At 46.8% G+C, this 22462-nt stretch overlaps 1 protein-coding gene across 1 annotated transcript; it reads left to right on the top strand.

The window, feature by feature from the left end:
* Nucleotides 1-18689: 18689 nt before the first annotated feature.
* Nucleotides 18690-21480, top strand: LOC142559372 (uncharacterized). The gene is made up of 3 exons (XM_075670978.1): nucleotides 18690-18703; nucleotides 20554-20914; nucleotides 21229-21480. The coding sequence occupies exons 1-3, from the start codon at nucleotides 18690-18692 to the stop codon at nucleotides 21478-21480; spliced, it is 627 nt and encodes a 208-aa protein (XP_075527093.1).
* The last annotated feature ends 982 nt before the right edge of the window (nucleotides 21481-22462 follow it).

Here is a 22462-nt window from a genome sequence, read left to right as displayed (position 1 = left end):
CGGCGGCTTGCACGGTGCACAGATGTCTCGACGCGTGGATGATGTCTTGAAGGGCTGGACGCAGGGCTGCTCGCAGGAGTCGTCCCTATCATTAGGCGCTGATGCGATACCCAGCACCTCCACCAGTGTCACGGCTCACTTGAGACAAGAGCAGAGAGCGTTATTTTAATCTAGACAATTAGAACAAGCGTTCAGTTTTAGCTTCTTCTTCTCTAGCACGCTCGCTTGCACACACGAGGTCGTCGTTCTCGTCGTCAGCGTGGTTGGGCACAGATGGCGTCGTGGCAATATATAGTTGCTAAAATAATGACGGTGACTAGGCAGTGATGTGGGCTATGGCAATGGGCTTTCGTTAAAACATTATGAAATAAAACATAACACTGACACCAGAGTTTCAAGCAAGCCCTTGAATGCAGGGCTGTTAGTCACGTGCTAAAGATTGCCTAGCCAAATGATTTTCAGGATGTCAGTTTCGACTAAAAAACCTAAGACTGTTTGCAGTTTGAAAAACGGTTCGTCACTAAGAAAAATGCAGGATGGAGAGGTATATGTTCGCGATATGCAGAAGGGAAATACTTTTTCCTCTCTGTTTCTATTGCAGGGCACTGGATAAGAACATGGAGGACAGTCAGGCTATCGTCGCACCTACTACAGCTAGGAGGATCCCCGCCAGTCAAGAGGTAGGAGTGAGTACTGTAAGTGTGTCCTATTCTTAATCGGCATAGAAGTACTTCCTTGTACCGTGCTGTTTTGTCACTTATCCAATTCCGCAATTTTGGTTTTATAATGCGTAACTTATTCAATGTTTGTGTATCCCACTCTTCTTGCCAATGATTCCTCAATTTACGGCGCAGAAAGGGCTTTAGTTCTGTGGCAGGAATGGGGATATTTCCATCTGTGGTGCTAAAACTCACTGACGTAGCTTTTTCGTCGGCATCTACGTTGCCTTTTATGCCTTTATGGCCAGGTACCCAGCATAGTATAATCGCTTGGCTGCACATATATGCGGAGCATAACAAGCTATACAGCTCATTAAAAACCGAGTTCTTATGCTTTCGTAAGCTAATTAGGGCTCTCACTACACTTAATGAGTCTGTGAAGACAATAGCCTTGCCGATATTTGTGAGCCGTATGTGTTGAATAGCCTTAAGAATGGCGTATGCTTCCGCTGTAAAGATACTGGTGTGTGGGTTTAGTGGTCCTGATGTTGAAAGTGAGGGTCCCAGAGCTGCATAAGCAACACCAGCTGGAGACTTCGAAGCATCTGTTTAAAATTCATCACATGAGTACTTCTCCCTGAGTTCCAGAAAATGCGAATATATGTGCGCCTCCGGGGCTCGTTTCGGTATTTCCAAGAAAGAGATGTCGCATTGGATAGTCTGCCACTCCCAAGGCGGTGGAAGCCGTGTAGGAGCCATTAGGACCTTGTGTAAAAGAAGGACCCCTGTTTTTTCTGAGAGTGCTTCCAACCGGAGGGACAGAGAAGGCCTAGTGGCTGGGCGGTTACGAAACAGCCTAGCAGTGGACAAGTCGCATATAGTGGAATGACAAGGATGTTCAACATCTGAGTTAACTTTTAGGGCGTAGGAGAAAGTAAAATATGTCCTTTGGTAGTGCAATGACCATTCCTTTGATTCGACGTAGAGGCTTTGCACAGGGCTAGTCCTAAAGGCTCCTGTAGCAAGGCGGATGCCTAAGTGGTGGACAGGATCTAGCATTTTTAGAGTACTAGGTCCTGCAGAATTATAGACTATGGCGCCATAGTCAAGGCGTGTTAATATTATACTTTTGTACAGCTTTATTGGGCACCTCCTGTCGCTTCCCCAAGCTGTACGTGACAACAGCTTCAGAAGATTCATAGTCTTGAGGCACTTTGCCTTGAGATACTTCAGGTGTGGCACAAAAGTTAACTTACTGTCTAGAAGGATCCCTAAGAATTTGTGTTCATGGCTCACAGATAACCGTTCTCCATTGAGACTGATTACGGGTTCCGCCAGTATCCCTCTTTTATTAGAGAACAGGACACACGTACTTTTTCTCGGATTTAGCCTAAAACCATTTTCGTCCGACCACTTAGACAATTTATTTATGCAAACTGTACATGTCGCTCACAGATACTAAGATTACGTTATTTAAGACCTATCTGGATATCATCTACATATACAGAATAAAAGATACTACGTGGTATGGCAGTCTGGATGGAGTTCATTTTGACAATAAAGAGAGTGCAGCTCAGCATACCTCCTTGTGGAACACCAGCCTCCTGTGTAAATTGACGAGACAGAACGTTACCGACTCTAACACGGAACGTGCGATTGGAGAGGTAACTCTGAATGATGTGTAGCAAATTGCCTCGAACTCCCATTTCAGACAGATCGCGGAGGATTCCAAAGCGCCAGGTTGTGTCGTATGCCTTCTCCATATCTAAAAATACGGACAGGAAAAACTGTTTGTGGACGAAGGCATCGCGGATATTTGTTCCGATGCGGACAAGGTGATCTGTTGTGCATCTACCCTCTCTAAAACCGCGCTGTAAGGGATCGAGTATCTTGCTGCTTTCAAGAAAATGGATGAGGCGACGGTTAATCATTTTCTCAAATAATTTGCATATACAACTTGTCAGAGCTATCGGCCTATAATTGTTGGGTGAGGAAGGGTCCTTGCCGTCTTTGAGGATAGGGATTACGATTGCTTCTTTCCAAACAGAAGGAATGTAGCCTGCAGAGAACAACGAATTAAAGAGTGCCAGTAGTGTTTTTTGGGTTTCGGGGTGTAAGTGTCTGATCATCTCATACAATATCCTGTCACTTCATGGAGCGGACTTGTTGCAACAGTTCAGTGAGGCCTGGAACTCAGCCATTCCAAATATACGATTGTATACTTCGTTGGATGTGCTTTTCCGATCCAAATTCATCTGTTCTGCTAGTCGCTGGTATTTTACGAATGTATCTGTGTAGTGATATGTACTAGAAGTGTGCTCGAAATGTGCTCCTAGACAATCTGCCTGATCCTCCAGGGTGTCTCCTTGTGTATTTAATAAAGGTAAGGGATGAGTTTCGCGGCCTTTTATTTTGTTAACCCTGTTCCAGGCTTTTTGTTCGTCTGTATGTGAATTGATGCTGCTTATGTAGTTTTTACAATTTTCCTGTTTAGCGCGGCGGCGTGTTCTTCTCCCTTGCGACTTGATCGCCTTAAAATTGATTAGATTATCTGTGGTTGGTGGGTTACGGAGGAGATTCCAAGCCTTGTTTTGTTTTTTCCTGGCTTCCCTACACTCCTCATTCCACCATGGAATACTTCGTTTCGAGGGCGACCCTTTCGTTTGGGGGATACATAGTGATGCAGCATCAATAATGAACGCTTTTATGTATGCTACTGCGTCGTCTAGGCTAAGTTCACAGATAGTATTCCAGGGCGGCTGCGTTAGTTCGCGAAACTTCGTCCAGTCGGCTGAATCAACTTTCCATCGAGGAACATGTGGAGGACACTCACTGTGTTTTTAAGGTTTAGGACGATGGGGAAGTGATCACTGCAATAAGGGTTATTAATGACATTCCACTGGAGATATGGCACAATTGTACTTGACGCTATGCTTAGATCTATCGAAGAAAACGTTTTATGTGTAGAGCCGTAAAATGTGGGCTTTTTCTTGTTAAGCAAGCAGGAACATGAAGTGAATAGGATGTTTTCTATAAGCCGTCCTCTCGCATCTCAGCGAGAGTCGCCCCAAAGTGGGCTATGCGCGTTTAGATCACCGACGACTATGTAAGGGTGAGGCAGCTCATCAATAAAGCTTTGAAATGTTGTGCTAGAGAGTTGATAACTTCGGGGGATGTATACGGACGTGATAGTAACTAGTTTATTGAATAGTGCTGCTTGGATAGCAACTGCCTCAAGGGGAGTTCGGAGTTGCAGTGGCCGACAAGCAACGCCTCTGTCTACTACTATTGCTACGCCGCCGGACGATGCAACAGCATCATCTCGGTCCTTCCGGAAAATAGCGTATTGCCTAAGAAAGTTTGTTTGCGTAGATTTAAGATGTGTATCCTGAACACACAGCACCTTTGGATTGTATTTGTGTAAGAGTTCTTTGATATCATCGAGGTTGTGGATCAGACCTCTCACGTTCCAGTGTAATATTTGTGTATCCATATTGTTTGTGTTTATGTGCTGTGTGTCAAGAGATATGAATTAGTTTGGCTCAAGGGACCTTTCCAGGCCCCTTGATGCGGAGTATTTCTTTTTTCTTGGCGCGCTCCAGGGAGCAACGCCGTTCCTTCGGCGTCTGAGACGCCGGCGAAGTTTTTGTGTCTGCACGGGCAGTGACCCTGGGACCGGCAGGCTCGGAGGTCTGCTGGTCCTTCGTGGTAGGGCGCGGAAGCGCAGTGGCTGCTCCCGCTAGTGGGGCTGATGGCGTAACCGTCGTCACACTCCGTGTGACTTGGACGGCCGCTAAAGGATGTAGCGCTGCCCCCCGGCGCGCCACATCGGTGTAGGAAGGACTAGAGTGGTTGTGGAGAGCGAAACGTTTACGTGCCTCTGGAAAAGATAGGTTTAGTTTGACTTTCAGTTCTATTATTTGTTTCTCCTTTTTCCACGAGGGGCACGATCGCGAGTAGGCGGGGTGATCTCCTTCACAGTTGGCACAGTGGTTTGGTGAAGTGCAGATGTCAGAAGCATGCTCAGAAGAACTACACTTAGCACAAGTAACATGTCCTCTGCAGGTTTGAGATCCATGCCCAAAACGCTGACACTTGAAGCATCGACGCGGATTTGGGATGTATGGTCGAACACGTAGCTTGCAGTAGCCGGTTTCTATTGTTTCAGGCAGGTCGCTGGTTCCGAAAGTAATGATTATGTGTTTGGTCGGTATTTGTTTGTCATCTCGCCTTATTGTGATTCTTTGCACTTTTACTACGTTCTGGTCTTGCCATCCTTCTAGTAGTTCGCTTTCACTCAGTTCGAGAAGGTCATCTTCTGAGACGACCCCGCGCACTGTGTTCATGGATCTGTGTGGGCCCACTGAGTCTTGAATTTCCCCAAATGCTACAAGTTTCGAGAGCTTGTCATATTGTGCTTTGTCGCGAAGTTCGAGAAGAAGATCACCACTTCCCATCTTCGTTACTTTATAGCCTGGGCCAATTGCTTCCGTGAGGCATTTTGCTACAACAAATGGTGAGATCATTCTGACTGTTTGCTATTGTGCTGACTGTGTACAACGTGGTACTTGGGAAAAGATTGCTTTGTTTGCATGAAAAAGGTGAAAGTTTCATCGGTGCGCCCCCTTTTGCGGGAGCGATCAGGTAATGGTGGAAAGTTGCTTGCCATATAGCATCGGAAATTTCGGCGGCGATGGTGGCCACCCACCAACGAGCCCAACAAGGGGACGCTACAAGGTTGGAAGAATACCTGCCGATTTCCTCCAGGTTGGTCAACCTGGAGGTGCCGTCTATGTGAAGCAGAGGCCAAAGAGGTGTGTTGCCCCCGCCGGGGTGCCTTGAAGGTCCGAACACCCAGCATCGGCTCAACCGCCAGGATCCCCTTTTCACCAGACACGGCTAAGCCGCGCACGGCTACACGCGGGAGGGTCCAACCCTCGTGTGCTCGGGTACGTGGTGTCGCAACACACCAAACGCCTGCTTGCGCAGACGCCCCTGCGTCTGCATTGCACATTGCACTGCATTGCACTGCACTGCACTGCACTGCACTGCACTGCATTGCACATTGCATTGCACTGCGACATTGCATTTTACATGAAAGAAAAATCTTGGTAATTACTGTCAGCATGTTATCCGTGTTAGAAAGACATTGCCCAGCGAAGCTGTCATCATGATTCTTATTACTCTGGTGAGTTGTTCTAGCCAAACATGGCCATTTATTAATGCGTCAAAGAAAGAGTTAGGCGCCCATTTTGTATAAAAAAGTTTGCTGCTAGTTTCACCCCTCTCTGAAACAGGCCTCCAAAAAACGAGTCGCTCATGGCTGCTAACACGACGGCGCGTCATGTCGAGTATTTACATAGTTAATTCACAAATACCATAGTAGCAATCACCTGAGAGAAAATTTTCGTTGTTAAGGTCGAGAGCCAATAATTGCAAGTGATGGAATGTTTCATAGTGGCCCTCAGCAGCCTTTATAGACAATATGGCACACCCATCACGCAACGGTAGCACGCAACGGTAGCAACCGACTGTCGGTATGGCGAGGCACGCTTTGTTCGTGAAACCCATCAGTTCACTACAATTTCGAATTGAAACCACAAAGCATCTTTTACAGCTCGAATTGGACTGGCTAAAATATTTTCGAGCTACTGCAGCGCAGCTTAGATTGCCCAGAAAAGCAAAATTCAAGCACTTTCTGTCTCACCATGTCTCGATCCAGCGTTCTTTAATTGTGCAAACGGAGAACTATTCGCTTCGTCGGTGCATAAAAGAGAACCTCGCCCAACTGGAGGCAAAATAAAGTTTGCTCCAATCCAATCGCAAACATTCATAAAGAAAACACCACAAGACTTATATATATATTCACTTGATTTTTGACCCTCCACAGCGAATTATATCTTCAATGTGTTCCATACTACTAATGATTGATGCTTCGACTTCTTTCTGGCTGCAGCATGCAGTCCAACAGGCATATTTCACTAAAAATTTAGGCCGGGTAGCCTGCGTCAGTTCCCCAAACAAATTCGTCATGTATATTCCTCAAGCAACAAGAACCAGTAAATTTCTCAAGCGAGTTGAGCTTGTAGCACAGAAAAGGGAATATATATTGGTACATTCCATTTTGTATTCTGTAAATAGACGTAAGCCTTAATTAGCTTCACTTCAAATTACCGCCGCTTAATATATACACGTGACGAACCGGCTAATTTTAAGAAGCAGTCAAAGAAGCAAGTTGTGCTTGTGGAACCTAACTGCAGTATTAAGTCCTCGTGTTACTGCCGAGCGTTTCTGTGAAGAAATGCAAAAATTCGATATTACACCATGAACTACTCGTCGTGAGCAAACCATTTTTGCGGATTGTAACTGTTGTAGAAGTCATATAGAGCCAGCCTCTGTGACATGCTTGTTGCACCGCGGCAGGTATGGTATCACAACTGGATTCTTATTTTCTATTTTTTCGCGGTTGTCGATTGAAAAACCCGCAATGGGCTGGTCGGCGTTCCTTCGGCTGGCACTGTAGTGTTGCCTTCGAGAGCTGCATTGTCGTCTAAGAAATAAGCTCTTTGAATAAATTTTCGCAAATGAAGACGTCGTTAAAATATATTTGAGACGACCGCAATAAGTATACAAGCAGAGAGAACGAAAACAGCGCAGAAAGCGCCCGGACACCGCCCGAACTGTAGCAGACGACAGGCGCGAGTCCTTGCCCTGACGTCACGTGAGCGACGCTCGCAGCGCCCCTGTAGTTCGTTCTCGGGGCTAATAGCAGCTTACTCATCACATCCCTCTGCTAGGTCTTGGTGTTTGCGCTGTCTAAGAGGTGTTTCAGAAGGTTCCAAGAACCGCCTTCGCGTACCTGTCCATCAGTCATGTTGCAGAACTCATCCGATTGCTGCCTAGCTAGTGTGGAGCAGTGCTGTTCGATGCTCCGGTTTAGATCCGCAATCTTCTTCCCCAGCCGATGGTTCAAGCGTTGCTCTTTCCGTCTTTGCAGTAATGATTGCTTGGCTCCTAGCATGTGGGCGAGTCTACTGTTCATCTTCTCAGTTTCCAGGTCGGTGGTGACCGTTCACGTTGCTGCCTCGAGATCCGTCTGGAGTTGCGTCATCCACCCGTGTAGGGTGCAACTGCGTCCTCCGCAGACCTATCGGTCCTCAGCTCTCTGAACTTGTCCCAGTCCACTAGCTTGAATATCTTTTCCTCGGTCCTGTGGAAGCCTACCATCATCGCTGAGATGTAGTGGTCGCTGCCCAGATCCACCCCTGTATTAGACCACGACACTCGTGCAATGTTCTTGGTGAAGGCGATGTCGGGCGTGGTGTCTCTGCTGGTGGAAGTTCCCCGTCTTGTTGTTTGTGTCGGGTCAGTTATGAGCTCCAGGCCTGCCTCGATGCTCTCTTCCCATAGAGGTTTGCCCTTAGGTGTACTCTGCACCTGAGGGCAAAGGTGCAGAGTACAGCTGGATGCCATTATGGTGCTGTGACTGAGCAGCAGTGTCTGTTCCAGAAGAGTATAACAACAAAATCATTGGAACAGTTTCCTTAAGGAGACATAGAATAAGCTGGCATTACGGGATGCCATTTATTCAAAGGTCCCCATCAGAGGACGCTAATTTATACACGCTGGTGAAGTCGGCATGAGCAAGAAGGTACAATGAGACTTTAATGGCCCGCACCCACGTCGAATGCGGGGCATTAAACCGCCATGAGCATAGGGTTACTGCCTGCGAGGTGCATGGCCTTGGTTAGGAAAGCCCTAAACCTGTCCCTGTGCTGTTTTGCGCTGCTGTATGCATTGAGGATGAACGTTGACTTGCTACGTTTTCCCTTGCCTGCTATCTCTTACCATCAGATATTCGATGTTATTTGACTCAATGTGGATGTTTTGCTGTACGAAAGTGAGCTTGTTCCGTACCAGAATGGTGACCCCCTACAATTGGAATTCCTGGCCAGGGTACGATAGCCCTGGATATTAATGTGCTCGATGAGCGTCTCCTATAGCAGGATCATGCTAAGTTTCATTTCGTTGGAGTCGGTTGCCGGCATGCAATCCAATATCTCTCGTCTGGAAACAAATGTAGTCACCCTACACACTAACATGAACAGTTTAGAAACCAACATGGCGGCTATGGAAGAAAAATACAACCAATGCTGCAACAAGATTGATGCATTCCTAGACAATGTGGTGGCCATTGCACTAGGACCCTAAGCGACTAGCTTCTCCGGGATGGCGACCAGTCAACCAGTGTACCGAGTGTTGCCAGGTAGTCACGTCAGCATGCATAGAACTCCTCATGATGGCAGGATCCACTAGCGACTTCATAGTATGGCAGTGGAACAGTCTAGGACTGGGAGGCAAGGCACAAACGCAACAGCAGTAAACAGGACACACGAAAAGAAAGAGATGAACTTGTCCAATTCTAAAAAAAGAAATAAATTATTTTTCTTTCACATTTTTCCTTACCCTGTGCCCACATAGAAAGGGATAAGTGTGACGATGAATTGTTTTCAGAAGTAAAGATTTCAGAGTCTCAGTCTTTATTGAAAAACTCTCGTGTAAAGATTTAAAGCACTTCATAGAATACAGGAATTTAAAGAATACAGACGAGATCATTTCAATGATGGTAAATTACAACAGCAGCTGTGTTGGACTTATCTTTCATGTAGTAACATGCAGTGTGCCACAATATATTACTGGATGCCATTATGTGCTGTGACTGAGCAACAGTGTCTGTCTCAGAAGAGTATAACAACAAAATCATCGTAACAGCTTCCTTAAGAAGACACAGAATAGGCTGGCATTACGGGATGCCATTTATTGAAAGGCCCCCTCAGACGACGCTAATTTATACACGCTGGGGAAGTCGGCATGAGCGAGAAGGCACAATGCACAGCCAGATCCAGGCACTACTTGCTTTCCTTTGCTCATGTTTTTCCAGAAGTGGACGCTGTAGCTGTCATTCTTCCTTTTTAGTAAATCTGATGCATGTGCAGGAAAGAACAAGCTCTCCCATCCTGGATAGTGAACAGGCCAGAACGCCGACAAACTTACAATATTTAAGGTGCGAGAAAGTACAGTGTCTGAAAGATGTGTTTGCACCACTTCAGATTCGATCCCCCATACATCAGCATGGTACATACGTGTGTACTGTTCCATCAGCGCTCTGAGGGCGGGATGATGCTTGTCGAAGAATGGTGCAGTACAAGCCAACTCGCAATGTTTGGTCTCTTAGAACACAGTACTCCTTGTTCCTTCCAGTGACTCCATTGTGATGACGTCTAAGTCAACACAAATACTACCGTGGATCCAAAGCATGACGAAGCACAGAGAGTCACTTGTGTTCTGTATGATAAGGGCTTCACTTTAGAGATCCTCCTTTGGCTTGAAGAGATTCTAGCGGAGTACCGGCAAGTATGATGTTATGTTCTGCCGAGATAGTGCATGCACGAGGCTTAGTCCGAATGCTGGCTGGCCTATCCGGCTAGTAGCTCGTTCATTTCAACGGTTGTAAATGTGCCACCTCGGGGCACTACACCAGATTGCACAGGCCGATGGCAACACAACATAACATTCCTTCCTCCTTTAGCAAATGAGTAAAACTAAAGAAATCACAAGAAACACAACAAACACTGTAATGTGCATGCACAGAGTTCAACTTGATTACTGGGGCACGTTCACATAACTGGTTTCCGCATGCGCGAGCTGCGGCGGAGGGGAGTCCGAGGGGGGAACCACTGGCTTCAGGGCATCGGGAGAGACCCCTGTCTTCAGAGTGTCCTTCAGGGCACTGGCACCAATACCACTATCACTGGAGACACCTGTGCCCTTTAATTCACTAGACGAAACACCCATAGTTGCAGTGGTACTGGTGGCCCCTGCTGGGGAGTCAGCCGCGGCAGCACCCGCAGTATCCAAAGGCACAGCCTGCTCCGCACTTGGAACATCCGAACGGTTTGTCTGGTGGCCCCCAGGATAATCTCACAGCTGAGACAGCCATGGTACCGCCCGCACATGATCGTGTTGCCCGGTCTGCTGGCAGCCATCTGGTGTTCTTAGCATCGCCGCAAAACCTTTGTGCGCTTGCACCGAAAATTGAAAGCAAAAACAGTCGTTCCTGTTGGAGTGGCCACAAATCCTCCTGATTCTCTATTGGCCTGGAGACTGAGAGATCTGTTGAGGCATCACTGTGGTCTGTAAATTGAGCCGTAGTAAATCCAGCGCCGTTTTCAACTTCCGGCCCATGAGAAGCTCAGCGGGGCTGCAACCAGTTACTTCATGAGGCATTGTTTGGTGTGCAAGCAAAACTCTGGCTAACTGCAGGTGCAAATCATCCCCTGACTCTGCTTTCTCTAGTTTCTGCTTAATGGTCTGCACCGCACTCTCTGCTGGTCTATTACAGGCAATGTAGTATGGTGGTACAAGAATTTGTCAGATGCCGTTGCTACGAAAGGAGGTCTTGCATTTTTGACGCACGAACACTGGGCTGCTGTCGGATACAACCACATCAGGGAGCCCATGCACAGCGAACATTTTTAGCAGGCAGCCAATGGTGGCTGCAGCCGATGGGTTGGATATGGGGAACGCTTCTATCCACTTTGAGTATGTGTCGACTGCTATGAATAAGTAAGCATTCCTCAGTGGTCTGGCATAGTCTACTTGAATCCAGGACCACGGCCTCTCAGGGAATGGCCATGGCTTGATTAGACATTTCTTTCGAAAAAGAAACTTTATTTTTTGCAAAGCTGTCATACACAAAGTGTAATAAAATAAAATATGTCATTGCACAAATTACTATTCGCTGCACTGGCTCAATGCTTTAGTGTCGAGGGCAATTTTGAGGCCTAGCTTCCAAGACCACCTCAGCGATGTTGCATCATTACATTCCTGAAGGCCACAATTTTATAAAGTTGGTCACAAATTGAGTGGTCGCAAATGGTCGTGATTCACCACTGTTTTAGCTCATTCACTAAGTGCTCAATTTTTCAATCACATGAATGCAGTGGCAAAGCTAAGCTGCTTAACCAGTGCACTGAAATTTATGCGGCATTGATAACGCGAGCAGAGGTGAATGGGATCAATCGACAAATTAGTCATGTCTTGGTCGCCATTTATTGATGTAAAACCTGAATAAGTCAAGCAGACTGGGTGACTATTTGTCTCCACCCTATTTCAAATGTTCTTTATGCCGATAAATATCATCATTATTTTAGTCAGCCACATGACCTCTACAAATCACCGATGTGAATGCGCTCTTACACTGCATTTTGTTGCATATCTTGCCGTAATGTAACAGTGTAAATTCACGTGAGGTCGCCTTTCTCCTGGCTCTATCGGTGGGATAGCTTGCACTGCCACATAATAGACAATTTTGGTAAGAACTAGCAGCATTCACACAGCGACGTGCTGATAGGCCCGAAACAAAGGTTCGAATACGGTCACCTGCTTGTATTCTGTGTGCTTCTGCATGCATTGAGCAAGGCATGAAGCTATGTCGCGTGGCACCAGCCATGATAACTGATGAGGGGTATTAGTGCTACAAAAGACACGCTCATTGGTTAGTTTGTGGACAGAGGAAAACATAGGTGTGTGCTTACACCGCAAGGCTACACGTGCGCAGACAGAAGTAAGAATGGACAACGCTGTCAGTATTTTCTCGCAGGGTCTCTTTCTGGATCTGTCATTAGGGAAGGCGGTGACATTGGGGGAAGTGTGACAGTGAGCTCCAATTTAAGAATGTCCATTTTTGGCCTATGATGATAGCGAATATCTCAATGTAACGCCGACAGTTAGCTAGGATGCCAGCTTCATTGTTTCACGCAGCTTGTGTGAGAAAATGCAACGAGAAATCATTGGAACGTTATGAACAGAAAATTTTTTGAGCACCGCACAATTGAAGTTTCATTAAAATTTTGTTGCTCTGGCTCACTGAGTGTTGGATATTTATTGAATTTTACATGAATCTACGTTACTTCAAGAAATCGAGAACATAAATTTGATACTCATTCTTGTGAGGGAAACATCCCCCTCCGGTCCGTGGAGGAGGGGTAGGTCTCATGTGACTGTATGAAGTGTTCGCTGACAAAATACCGTCTTCCTCTCTCCGGGCATTCTTCACTCGCTCTAAATGCCCACATTTGCAGTATTGTGCTTGAAGGGTCTCTCGCTGCTGCACACATTGCGCAGTGAACCATGTTCCCCGCGCAGCATTTTTATTTTCTGCAAAGTTTCCAAGCACAAAAGTGTAGGAGCAACATCATACACCGATGAAACCCGCAGCTCAAGCGTGCCAAAACAAGGAAATGTGGAGCAAGACGCAGTTCATGAAGACCGCTGAAACCCATGGCTCACAGGCGCTTTCGGCAAGCAACTGTATATCGCAGTGGCATGCGTCACCATGTGAAATGGAGCTGTGCCGTCCTGCCGCTCAGCCGCCGCGCCCACCGCCACACGGTCACTTGCGTGTGAAACAGGCTTCACAGGTACCGTGGCACTGACGCTGTTTCTCGCGCAAACGATTGAACTGCCGATAAACTCCAGCACCACGAAAATTACCTTTCAACAAATTCTTCCATGCACTATGATTTGAAGCCACAGTACCAGGCTTTTCACGAGAGAGCATGGGCAAGCGAGAACAAAGGCAGCTCGGATGGGCCCTGTAGTGAGACATTGTTGACAGTGGTGCATCATACGAAGCATAAGGCGAACTAATGACGCTTTATGAGTCGTAACGTTTTGTGATGGTTAATGCACACTATAATGAGCACATTTTGTGTAGCCGCTTGAAAAATATAATTCAACTACCACATTACTGTAATGTACAAGCACTCAGGCCTAGCCAACGTGGTTCAAACTAAAGACAAGGGAACAACAGGAATAATATCCAACATTACCTACATCAGAAAGCGTTAGTATGTTGGCTAGAGTAGGAGTAGTGTGTGGATCGCGCTGCCAGCTCTATGGCATTGTGGTCATGCGCTGGAGAGTGGGCTTCGGGTAGCACTGACACCCACCTAACATGGAGTCACTGGAAAATTTTCAGAGTACCGCAAAAGTACGCATCATACCGGCAACAGTGGGTGGTGGCGGCCATAGCCCTTCTAGACCGCTGATGTGGTGCTAACGTGCATTGAGTAATGGACTGATTTCCCCGCCGAATTTCGCGTTTAGTTTGGCAAAACTGGAATATTCTTGTATGTTTCTTCCAGTGGCTATCTCAAGTGACCCTTTAACATCGACGGTAATGAACATACTGCACGGAAAATGTTGAAACTACATAAAATGTACGGTGATAATTTCGATGCTCGCGAAATTTTCGCATCGCTTCGTGGGCTTAGTCCTGCATCAAGTGCTATGTATAGCTGCAAACATTCTTGCTTGTGCTCAGTGAATTCACTTAAAACTTAGTTTACTTGCAAACCGGGCCTGGGTGTCGTGCTTGCGCTGAAAAATGCAGCTTGACAGGCAATGGAATGTGTATTTGGTATTCAGGTTGTCCTCATGGTGCTCATTTGCATCCTTTCAATGTACACAAGCAAGCAGACGTAAACATTGCTTACTGTTGGGCTGGTGATCTGTTCAATCTATAATAAGTGTCTGCCGCAATTTTTACATGTTTTTTTAAAGGGACCCATCACATCTCGGGGATAAAATGCCAGTAGCTGCAACATGCCGACAACTTAGCGTGTTGCGGCTACTGATGTATTTGCGAATGCGTGCTTGTAATTTTCTTATTTGTCAGATAAGCTCTCTGAACGCAATGCTCCACGTTGTAATAGCTCGTTAGCAGCTCTTCATTCACATGAGACACAAGCTTGCTTTCTATACGCGCGTAAAAAATGTCAACGAATGGGCTTTTTTATAGTATTTTTGTGTTGTCAATAACGTAAACTTGTAGTCACTTCCCGAACATTTACTGTGTTCTGGAATGTTGTCTTGTTTGTTCTTGAAGTTGCCAGCACTTAACAGTGGTTTGGTTTTCTGAAAGTCTCTTTGTGGCCCTTTATTAAAGTTGGATCATTAACACAAAAGGTATGTTTTAGAAAGAAGTTGCAAGGTGATGGTAAAACTAGCGTTCAAAAACACAATCGTAACAGACTACTGATCAATTCAATTTTTAAGCCATCCTCTATCACAGCATTCTTCGCATGAAAAGATGTACAAGTGTTTATATAGGTGTAATACATGCTGGTAATTGGTAAGCATTCAAAATTTTGCTGCAGTGGGCTTGCAGTAAATCACTTTTCTACAGCCTTACTGTATAACAATCAGAGAGAAAAATGGTATGGTGTCCCTTAATAAGGGACGCCGTACCATTTACCTGTATCTGTACCTGTATCTGTTCTTGCAAGCACTGCACACTAATGAACATGAGGCCCCTGCACGTGATTACACAGCCTGGCAAACACTGGACAATTTTCTCGGGCATGAAAAGACGGCCGGAATGCTTTAACAGTTCGCCATAGTGCCCGTGTAATCCTTTACTTACTTTCCTATCTCTTTTGTTCACGCTGTCGGTAAACATGCAATAGCTTTTGTCGCCACTTGTAGCTAGAGTGCCGGTAAAGTGAAGACTGCACGTACGAGTGTTCCCTTTAACAATGGACTGCACTCTACATTAGGTAATACTCATTATCACTTTGCTTGGTCAAGGCTTAATAAGTACAACGCAGAGGACTTCAGTCCACAATTAATGTTTTCAAATATAATGTAAATAATTGATTAACTGTATAATAACACAAAATTACCTGTTCCTGCTATGGAGCATTCGATTGGTGAGTCTCCAGTCACAGTAGAGCTGTCAGTTCCTCCTAAAACGTGAAGTGCTCCCTGGCTACGTTTAGCCTCTTCTGGGACTTCAGGTGCTCCGTGGCTCCCTGTTTGCTGCGGTGCCGCAGCTGCATCTCCCAGGTTATCAGCTCTCAGCTGGCGGCAACCTGGCTGCGAGACGGTGCTTGCTTGCATTGAGTATTGGAGTTCTTGAAACGGTGGCTTTCTTCTATTATTTCTGTGGCCGATGCACAAAAACTTTGTGCTGCGTTCCACTTCAGCTTTTTTCACCATCATCTCTTGGTTTCTGAAAATCATCAGGAATGAAATGGTCCTATATTTTGTCCAAGGAAAAAACAAAGGAAACATAAGTATGTTAATAAACTTCCCTGGGGCACCGCTTAAATTATCTCAAGTGTAAGTGGTCACAAAGAATAGGGCCAGGGAATTTATAGGCAACATGCTGAAGCAACATCTGTATAGATCTGGGGTTAAATAAAACATACTATTCATAGGAACCGACTTCTCATACTCTCTGGTGACTTTATAAACTTGAGTGAGATGGCTACAAGATTTGGATAAAATGAAAACACTAGGGCCATTTTGTTCATGTCTTGATTTTATGCCAAGTATGACTGTACAGACAAGCACATTGTATTTCATTTACCGGTGGCCGTTTCTTAACGGCTAACAACTGTTGCAAAGATATGGCTTGTACACAACACCGTGGTGGTATCTTTCTCTTGAGAAGAAGTAGACATGCTGTAGCCGCTTAAAAAAGCAAATCATCAGTATTTTAGGCACAACCTAAGCTGCATTTCAGTTACGAATATTTGGCAGACCGGGTCGTACCTGCCCTCAAGATATCCAATGGATAACCACTCAGCAATCCACTAAGTCTTTCAACAACTTATGTTGTTATGCAGCTGTTATGCTCCCCTTGTGAGCATAGCAAGCTTAGCGTAAAATTCCCAGCAAGCCCCCCCCCCCCCCCCAGCAAGTCGAAATCGCTGGCAAAGTGGGGGGGGGGGGGTGCAATACGGAATGGCACCGAAATTCAAGGTGGCGGCGTCATTTTCCCGCGAGAAAAGGAAAGCGCAGTGCACATCGATTTCAAATTGTCTTTACTTCTAGAAACATGAACTTTTTGAGTGAAAGATTCATGATTGCTATGTCAATCACTTTCAAAACCATCGAAAGACTTCTCCGAGTCAGTTGCAAAAGAACATTCACAGCATTTTGCTTGAAGCCCACCCCAGTCTTCTGGTGCCACGGCTCCAACATCTGCCAGTCCGATATGCAGGTCGCTGTCCTCCGAGCCATCGAGTGCGTTAGTAATGCTGCATCCCTTGAAGGAGCGTGCCACAGTCTCCTCGGGTACAGCAGCCTCGGCAACAAAATCGAGAGCATGCTGCCGCGACTGCTTCTTCAGATTTCCTTTGGGCGTCCTCTCTTCTTCACGCATGTATGCTTCCCACAAACGCTGTAGGGTAGATTTGAAAGGCTTGTTCCAGTAGACGCCAGCCGGATGCACGAGCAGGATGTTCATGCACCCCGCAGGCACATAGACCACGTCGGTATTGCGCTCCTCAAAAGCATTCTTGGCAGCTTGCGTTTTATGGATGGGCGCCTGGTCCAGTACCAGTAAACGCCGCACATCATCAACGTTTGGGCCCCAGATTCTTGACGGCCACTCCTGCATCTTTTCCGATGTCATCAAGCCATTTGCTACAAGTGAAAGGAAAAAAAAAGTTAGCGTTTTGATAGAACGAATTTAGCGACATCGTATGATTCCTGACCACATTGAAAAAAGAAAAAAAAAGCATTCTCGCCTGGTATTCGAAGGCTCGCGAAGACCCTGGCTGGAATTTTTCCCAGTTTGTTCATTAAACATAATGAATGCCGGGAGCTTGTGGCCGGTGGCACGTGCGGCTAGGCAAGCTGCGAAGCCTCCTCGGGCACATCCAGTGTTTGCGATTCGTATGGTGCTTTCGCCGACCACGTTGTTTGTCCTGTTGGCTGGGTTGTCGATTCGAACCATGATCTTGTCCATGTTGACTATGTTGTACAAGGTGTAGTCGTTGCTCCGTTGCAGGGAGTTTGCGGCAGATGAAAGGCACTTGCTGCCTCCGAAAACTCTTCGGGTTTCTTCTGGCTCTCGTTCGTAGAACGGCGCATTGACCTGCCGAACCGCTGCTTCCATCGATTTATGTAATGGCTGGAAGCTGCGAAGTTTCCCAACTGCATGTTGTTGGCTATTCTGACAGCCTCTTCAGAGAGAAGCTGGTAACTAACGGCACGTGCTGTTGTTTTTTCCCGCTCCAAGAACTCGAAGAGCACATCGTCCACGCATTCACTGAAAACTGGGGCACCGTTATTCAGCTTTCATCGAAGTTTTGCTCTCTCGTAGTTTTGCTGAAGCAACTTCTCGAAATTACTGTCCCATTCCTGTATCCGTCTGCGGATGAGCTCGATATGTCGAGATGTTTGGTGCATGTTTCTTCTGTTTTCTCGATACCACTGTACGACCTCAACTTTCTTCGTCACTGTGTACGAATGAATCGGCATCGCGAACTTCACAACGCCAAAACAAGACGGCAAATGGCGCGTGCTAACGAACATGCAATATATGGTGCGAATGGCTTGAAAGGAAGGATTGAATTGTATTAGATTGTTGGACTGGATAGGGCAGACCGGTGTTGCTCAGGCGCGGCGCGGGCGGAGGGAGGGGGCGCTTTCCTGAAACGGTGCGCAAATTGAAATTGACTGTAAAGTTAGGGGGGGGGGGGGGGCTTGCACAGGTGGGGGAGCTTGTTCGGAATTTTACGGCACTTCAAATGTTATGTACATTATTTTCAACAGCACTAATCAGAGCGCCATGCAAGCCGAATGAAACAGTGGCTATATAAGCAGAGTGAGCTGAACTGCTTGCTGGGAAGTTCGCACTGCATTGTTTTCAATAGTGCTGAGCAAAGTGAGCCACGCAAACCGAAGAAACAAAGGTACTACACTCGAACCTCGATATAACGAAGTCCAATTTGCAGCCGAAAATTTCGTTAAATCGGTAGTTTCGTTAAGTCGAGGTTCGTATATTTCAGCAGTTTATATAAAGGTGCAGGGTCTTGGAACATTCCTGGCGTATGGTACCTTGAAGACAGCAAAATTACAAAAGTAACCAATAAACCCCGGAACTAATAGCACAATCAAGAGCGTGATGCCCGATAGCCAGCGGGTACGAACGCATTTTTCTGCTTTACTCGTATGGTGAAGAGCAGGTCTGCAGCAAGCGCCGCGCCTAGTGCTCATAGCTGCCACTAGATGTGGCCATTAGTGCCATCATCATCATGATTTGTCATCACTAAAAAAATTTCCTGTCAGGAAGACATGGCAACCCGTGGCGCAAAGAAAAGAAAATAATGCGCATACTAGAGCTATCAACTTGAATATTCTTTCGAAGAAAATTGGAAGTAGTATTAACTTGTTGGATCCATGAGGCCACCACTTACCATTAGAGTGCTTAACGCTCGCAGCCATCGGACGATAGCGCGCTCAGTAAAGCAATGAAGACGTTGATTCATGAACGCTGGAATATTTTATTTAACTTCCCGCAGTGCAATTCTATGCAACTCAGGTGGAAGCGAAGAACTCCGTCAGCTCCATCTGCCGCTTTTTAATAAGCGTCGGGGTTATAAGGCTCTCGTAGGGTATACAGGGCTGCTAAGGCTTGCTCTTGCGAGTGCACGCCCGCAAACGTACGTAAGACATCCAGCGCGTCCATGACTTGCTTCGGTGTAGCTATGCTGCTTGCCGCCTGGAGTTCTTCGTCCGAGTCGTCGTTGCATTTCTGTATCCGCGACGCTTTGAATTATTGCGTCATCGTCCAGCTCTTCAGTTGTCACAGCGCAAGCGTCGCTGAAGACAAAGTCCTTGAGTGTCACGTCGCTTGGAGCACTTCTCTGATCGCAAAGTAGCTGCCACGAGTCGACATCTGTTGTGTACGCCAGACTTTCGTAACCGTCATTGTACTCACGGAGGAGCAAGACCTTTAAAATTAAGGCGAAGGTGCGGGTTTGTTTCATGACCATGTCGCACTTCACTGGCACGGACCGATCACGCATTTCAGCGACGTACGCCACAAGCTTAGCCTACAGCTCCGGAAAGCGTCCAGACTTCGGCACGTGGGAAATTTCTCACTTGCCGTCACACCAGGTAAAAATTTCGCTTCGCTGCAGTCGCCACTCTCGCACCACCCGTTTGTGATGTGTTTCTTCGACGTAAAGGATGGCAGCCCTCTTGAACGCTGCTGTGAACGAGTGCCGAACGATTAGTGGGCCTGGAGCACTCATGACGACTGGGGAAGCATAGAAGTAGCACGTAGCCGGCAGTCAAGTGGAACGCGTCAAACCAATGCCAATGCCTTTCAACAGAGAAAGAAAGCCGCGAGCGGTGTCTGCTCTTCCATGAACTACCGATACTCCCCACATGCACTGCCGTTCCGAGGGTGCTGCCGCAAATGGGAACAGTGGCGCTTTCATCAACTATCGACACCCGCCCCCCATCAGTGTTGCATGCACTGTAGAACTCTCAAAAATGTTGAAAAGCCTTCCGAAAAGCGAAAAACACGCGGGATAGCAAAAAGATACGGGTAGGGCCATAGAGCAAACATGAAATTGTAACTACGTTGTGGCTCCCGTTGGTCTCGCTTGTTTGGCGGGGCCATGTTTTGGTTTCGATTGTAAGTCGACCCCCCAACTTCAGACTTTCAGATTAAAAAAAGTGGTCGACTTACAATCCTGTAAATACGGTAACCAACTGAGAAAACGTGCCCAACGACCGCTGTTCGTAAACTTACTACCGGTTGGCGCTTTCCCGTTCCAACAGGCCGGTGACGTCATAGCGTGACGTGTTCCGGAACTTCTGAAGCACTCCGGCTAGCACTTCAGGAGCGCGTCCGCTGTGGGTTTCATACGTACACGATAGATGGCGCAGCGGCACGTTTTGCTCCACGTATACATAACTTTCACGTCACGTCAACTCCGTCGTCTGCACCGACCGCCCGCCATTGCTCGGTGCCACGTTTGGATCGCTTGCTCTTTGTCTGTGAAGTACAACGCGTCTGTGACAGGCCTATACGACGGTTGAAACGTGGTGGTGCTAAGAGGAAAGTGTACGGAGTTTTGCCCTGTGACTACGATGGTCTTGTCGGCGCTACGCGGGCACGATACGAGACGAAGACCAAACTCTGCTACGGCGTGGACCCTTACACACTGAGAGTCGGCGCGGTTGCGACTGTAGATGTGGAGCTACTGCCAGCTACAACGCAGGTCGACATAATCAATTACCTGATTTTGTCAACCAGCTACGTCACTTTGCAGCAGATGAAGGTGTATAAATCGCTGGGTGCACACAACTACTTCACCAGCGGCTGGGTGCGGAACATTGCAGGAATGCGGCTCCAGTCGGAGCGCGTCATCGTACTCGGCGAGGTAAGGCAACAGCGAATAAAAACACATTTTTCTGCACCAGGAAGCGTAGACGACAGCGAAATATCTCGTTTTTATTCTACGATTCCATTCAGACGCAACCGATCTGCCGCACTAGCTGATATTTCTGTTCAGTCTTTGTGCACAGAGCAGTTAATGTAAATGTGGTGCAGCTTTTCTAAGGTGGCCAACAGTAAAGTTCAGGTTGCACGTTTAGATGCCGCAACAGTTGTATGCGCCAATATAAAGCTTCGCGATAGGGCCATTAACCAAACAAAACTTTCGAAAACTAATTCTAAGCAACAATTTTTATTCAGGTCAGCCATTCTCAGCGGCTTCGGGAGCCAGACCTGAAAGTGTGGTGCTTAGCAAACACAGATGGCAGAATCATAACAGCGCACTGCACCTGCATGGCAGGTGCAGGGGAAGCATGCTCGCACATTGGTGCTGTGCTATTTGCTGTAGAGACAGCAGTGCGCTTAAGAGAAACGAGAACATGCACAGGAAGAAAAAATGCCTGGCTCCCAGCCAATTGCTCTGGCACACAGCTCAAGCGCCTAAGAGACTGATTTCTCGTCATCCAAGATGAGGAAGAGAAAGATGGACTCGATTCACCTGCAGCAAGGTGTTGAAAGCACATCAACGTGCCTCCCACAAGCCCTGCCACTAGCTCCGACTGAAGCTGGAGCTACACCAGCTGTCTTCATGGTCCACCCAAGGTACAGCGCTATGTTTGGGGAACCAAGAATGCTAGAACCGCGTGTTCTGCGTGATCTCTAATTTGCAGAAGCTCGGTCTGAGGACTTGGACACACTGATTAAACGGGGTGAGGACTTCCTTAGTGAGCTTCACATCAGTCAAATGGTGGGCCACGTCGAAAGTGCCACAAGAAGACAGTAATGTTGTCCAAAATGGTATGTGTACCCTGCTGGCAGAATCACTGCTTCTGTGACAAGTGTATGCTCAACGAGCTTGAAAAAGCCTTCTATAAGTCTCTTGAAAAAAATATGTTATCGTGAGCAGCAGAAGTTCACCCGCACATCAACAACATGGGGATTGGAGCACGAGTGTGAGGCAATCACGAGCTACATGTCTGAAATGAAGCGGCATCATAGTGTCTTTGAACTCTTAAAACCGGGAGTTTACTTGATCACACAGCACCCATACCTTGCAGCGACACCAGATGCTTTTATCAGTTGCACATGCTGTGGCAAAGGCATCGTTGAGGTTAAATGCCCATACACACTGGCCAGGAGAGGAATACAAGAGGCGAGCAATGACTCAAATTTTTGTCTAGAGAATGTGAATGGAAAGGTGACGTTGAAACGAACGCACCCATACTACTTTCAAGTGCAAACACAAATGGCGGTATGCGAGACAACATATTGCGATTTTGTTGTTTGGAACCCATTGTCAGTGTACATAGAAAGGGTGGCCAAGGACAATACTTTTTGAGCTCCACGCTATCCACTACAAAGAGATTTTTTACACAGATGGTCATGCCAGAACTGCTTGCACAGTAATTCACCAGGAAAAGTACAGAAAGCAGCC

The sequence above is a fragment of the Dermacentor variabilis genome, chromosome 10, assembly GCF_050947875.1.
Source record: "Dermacentor variabilis isolate Ectoservices chromosome 10, ASM5094787v1, whole genome shotgun sequence".
NCBI classification, from domain to species: domain Eukaryota; kingdom Metazoa; phylum Arthropoda; class Arachnida; order Ixodida; family Ixodidae; genus Dermacentor; species Dermacentor variabilis.
The sequence above is the reverse complement of the archived record's forward strand: the minus strand, read 5'-3'. Positions and strand labels throughout refer to the sequence as shown.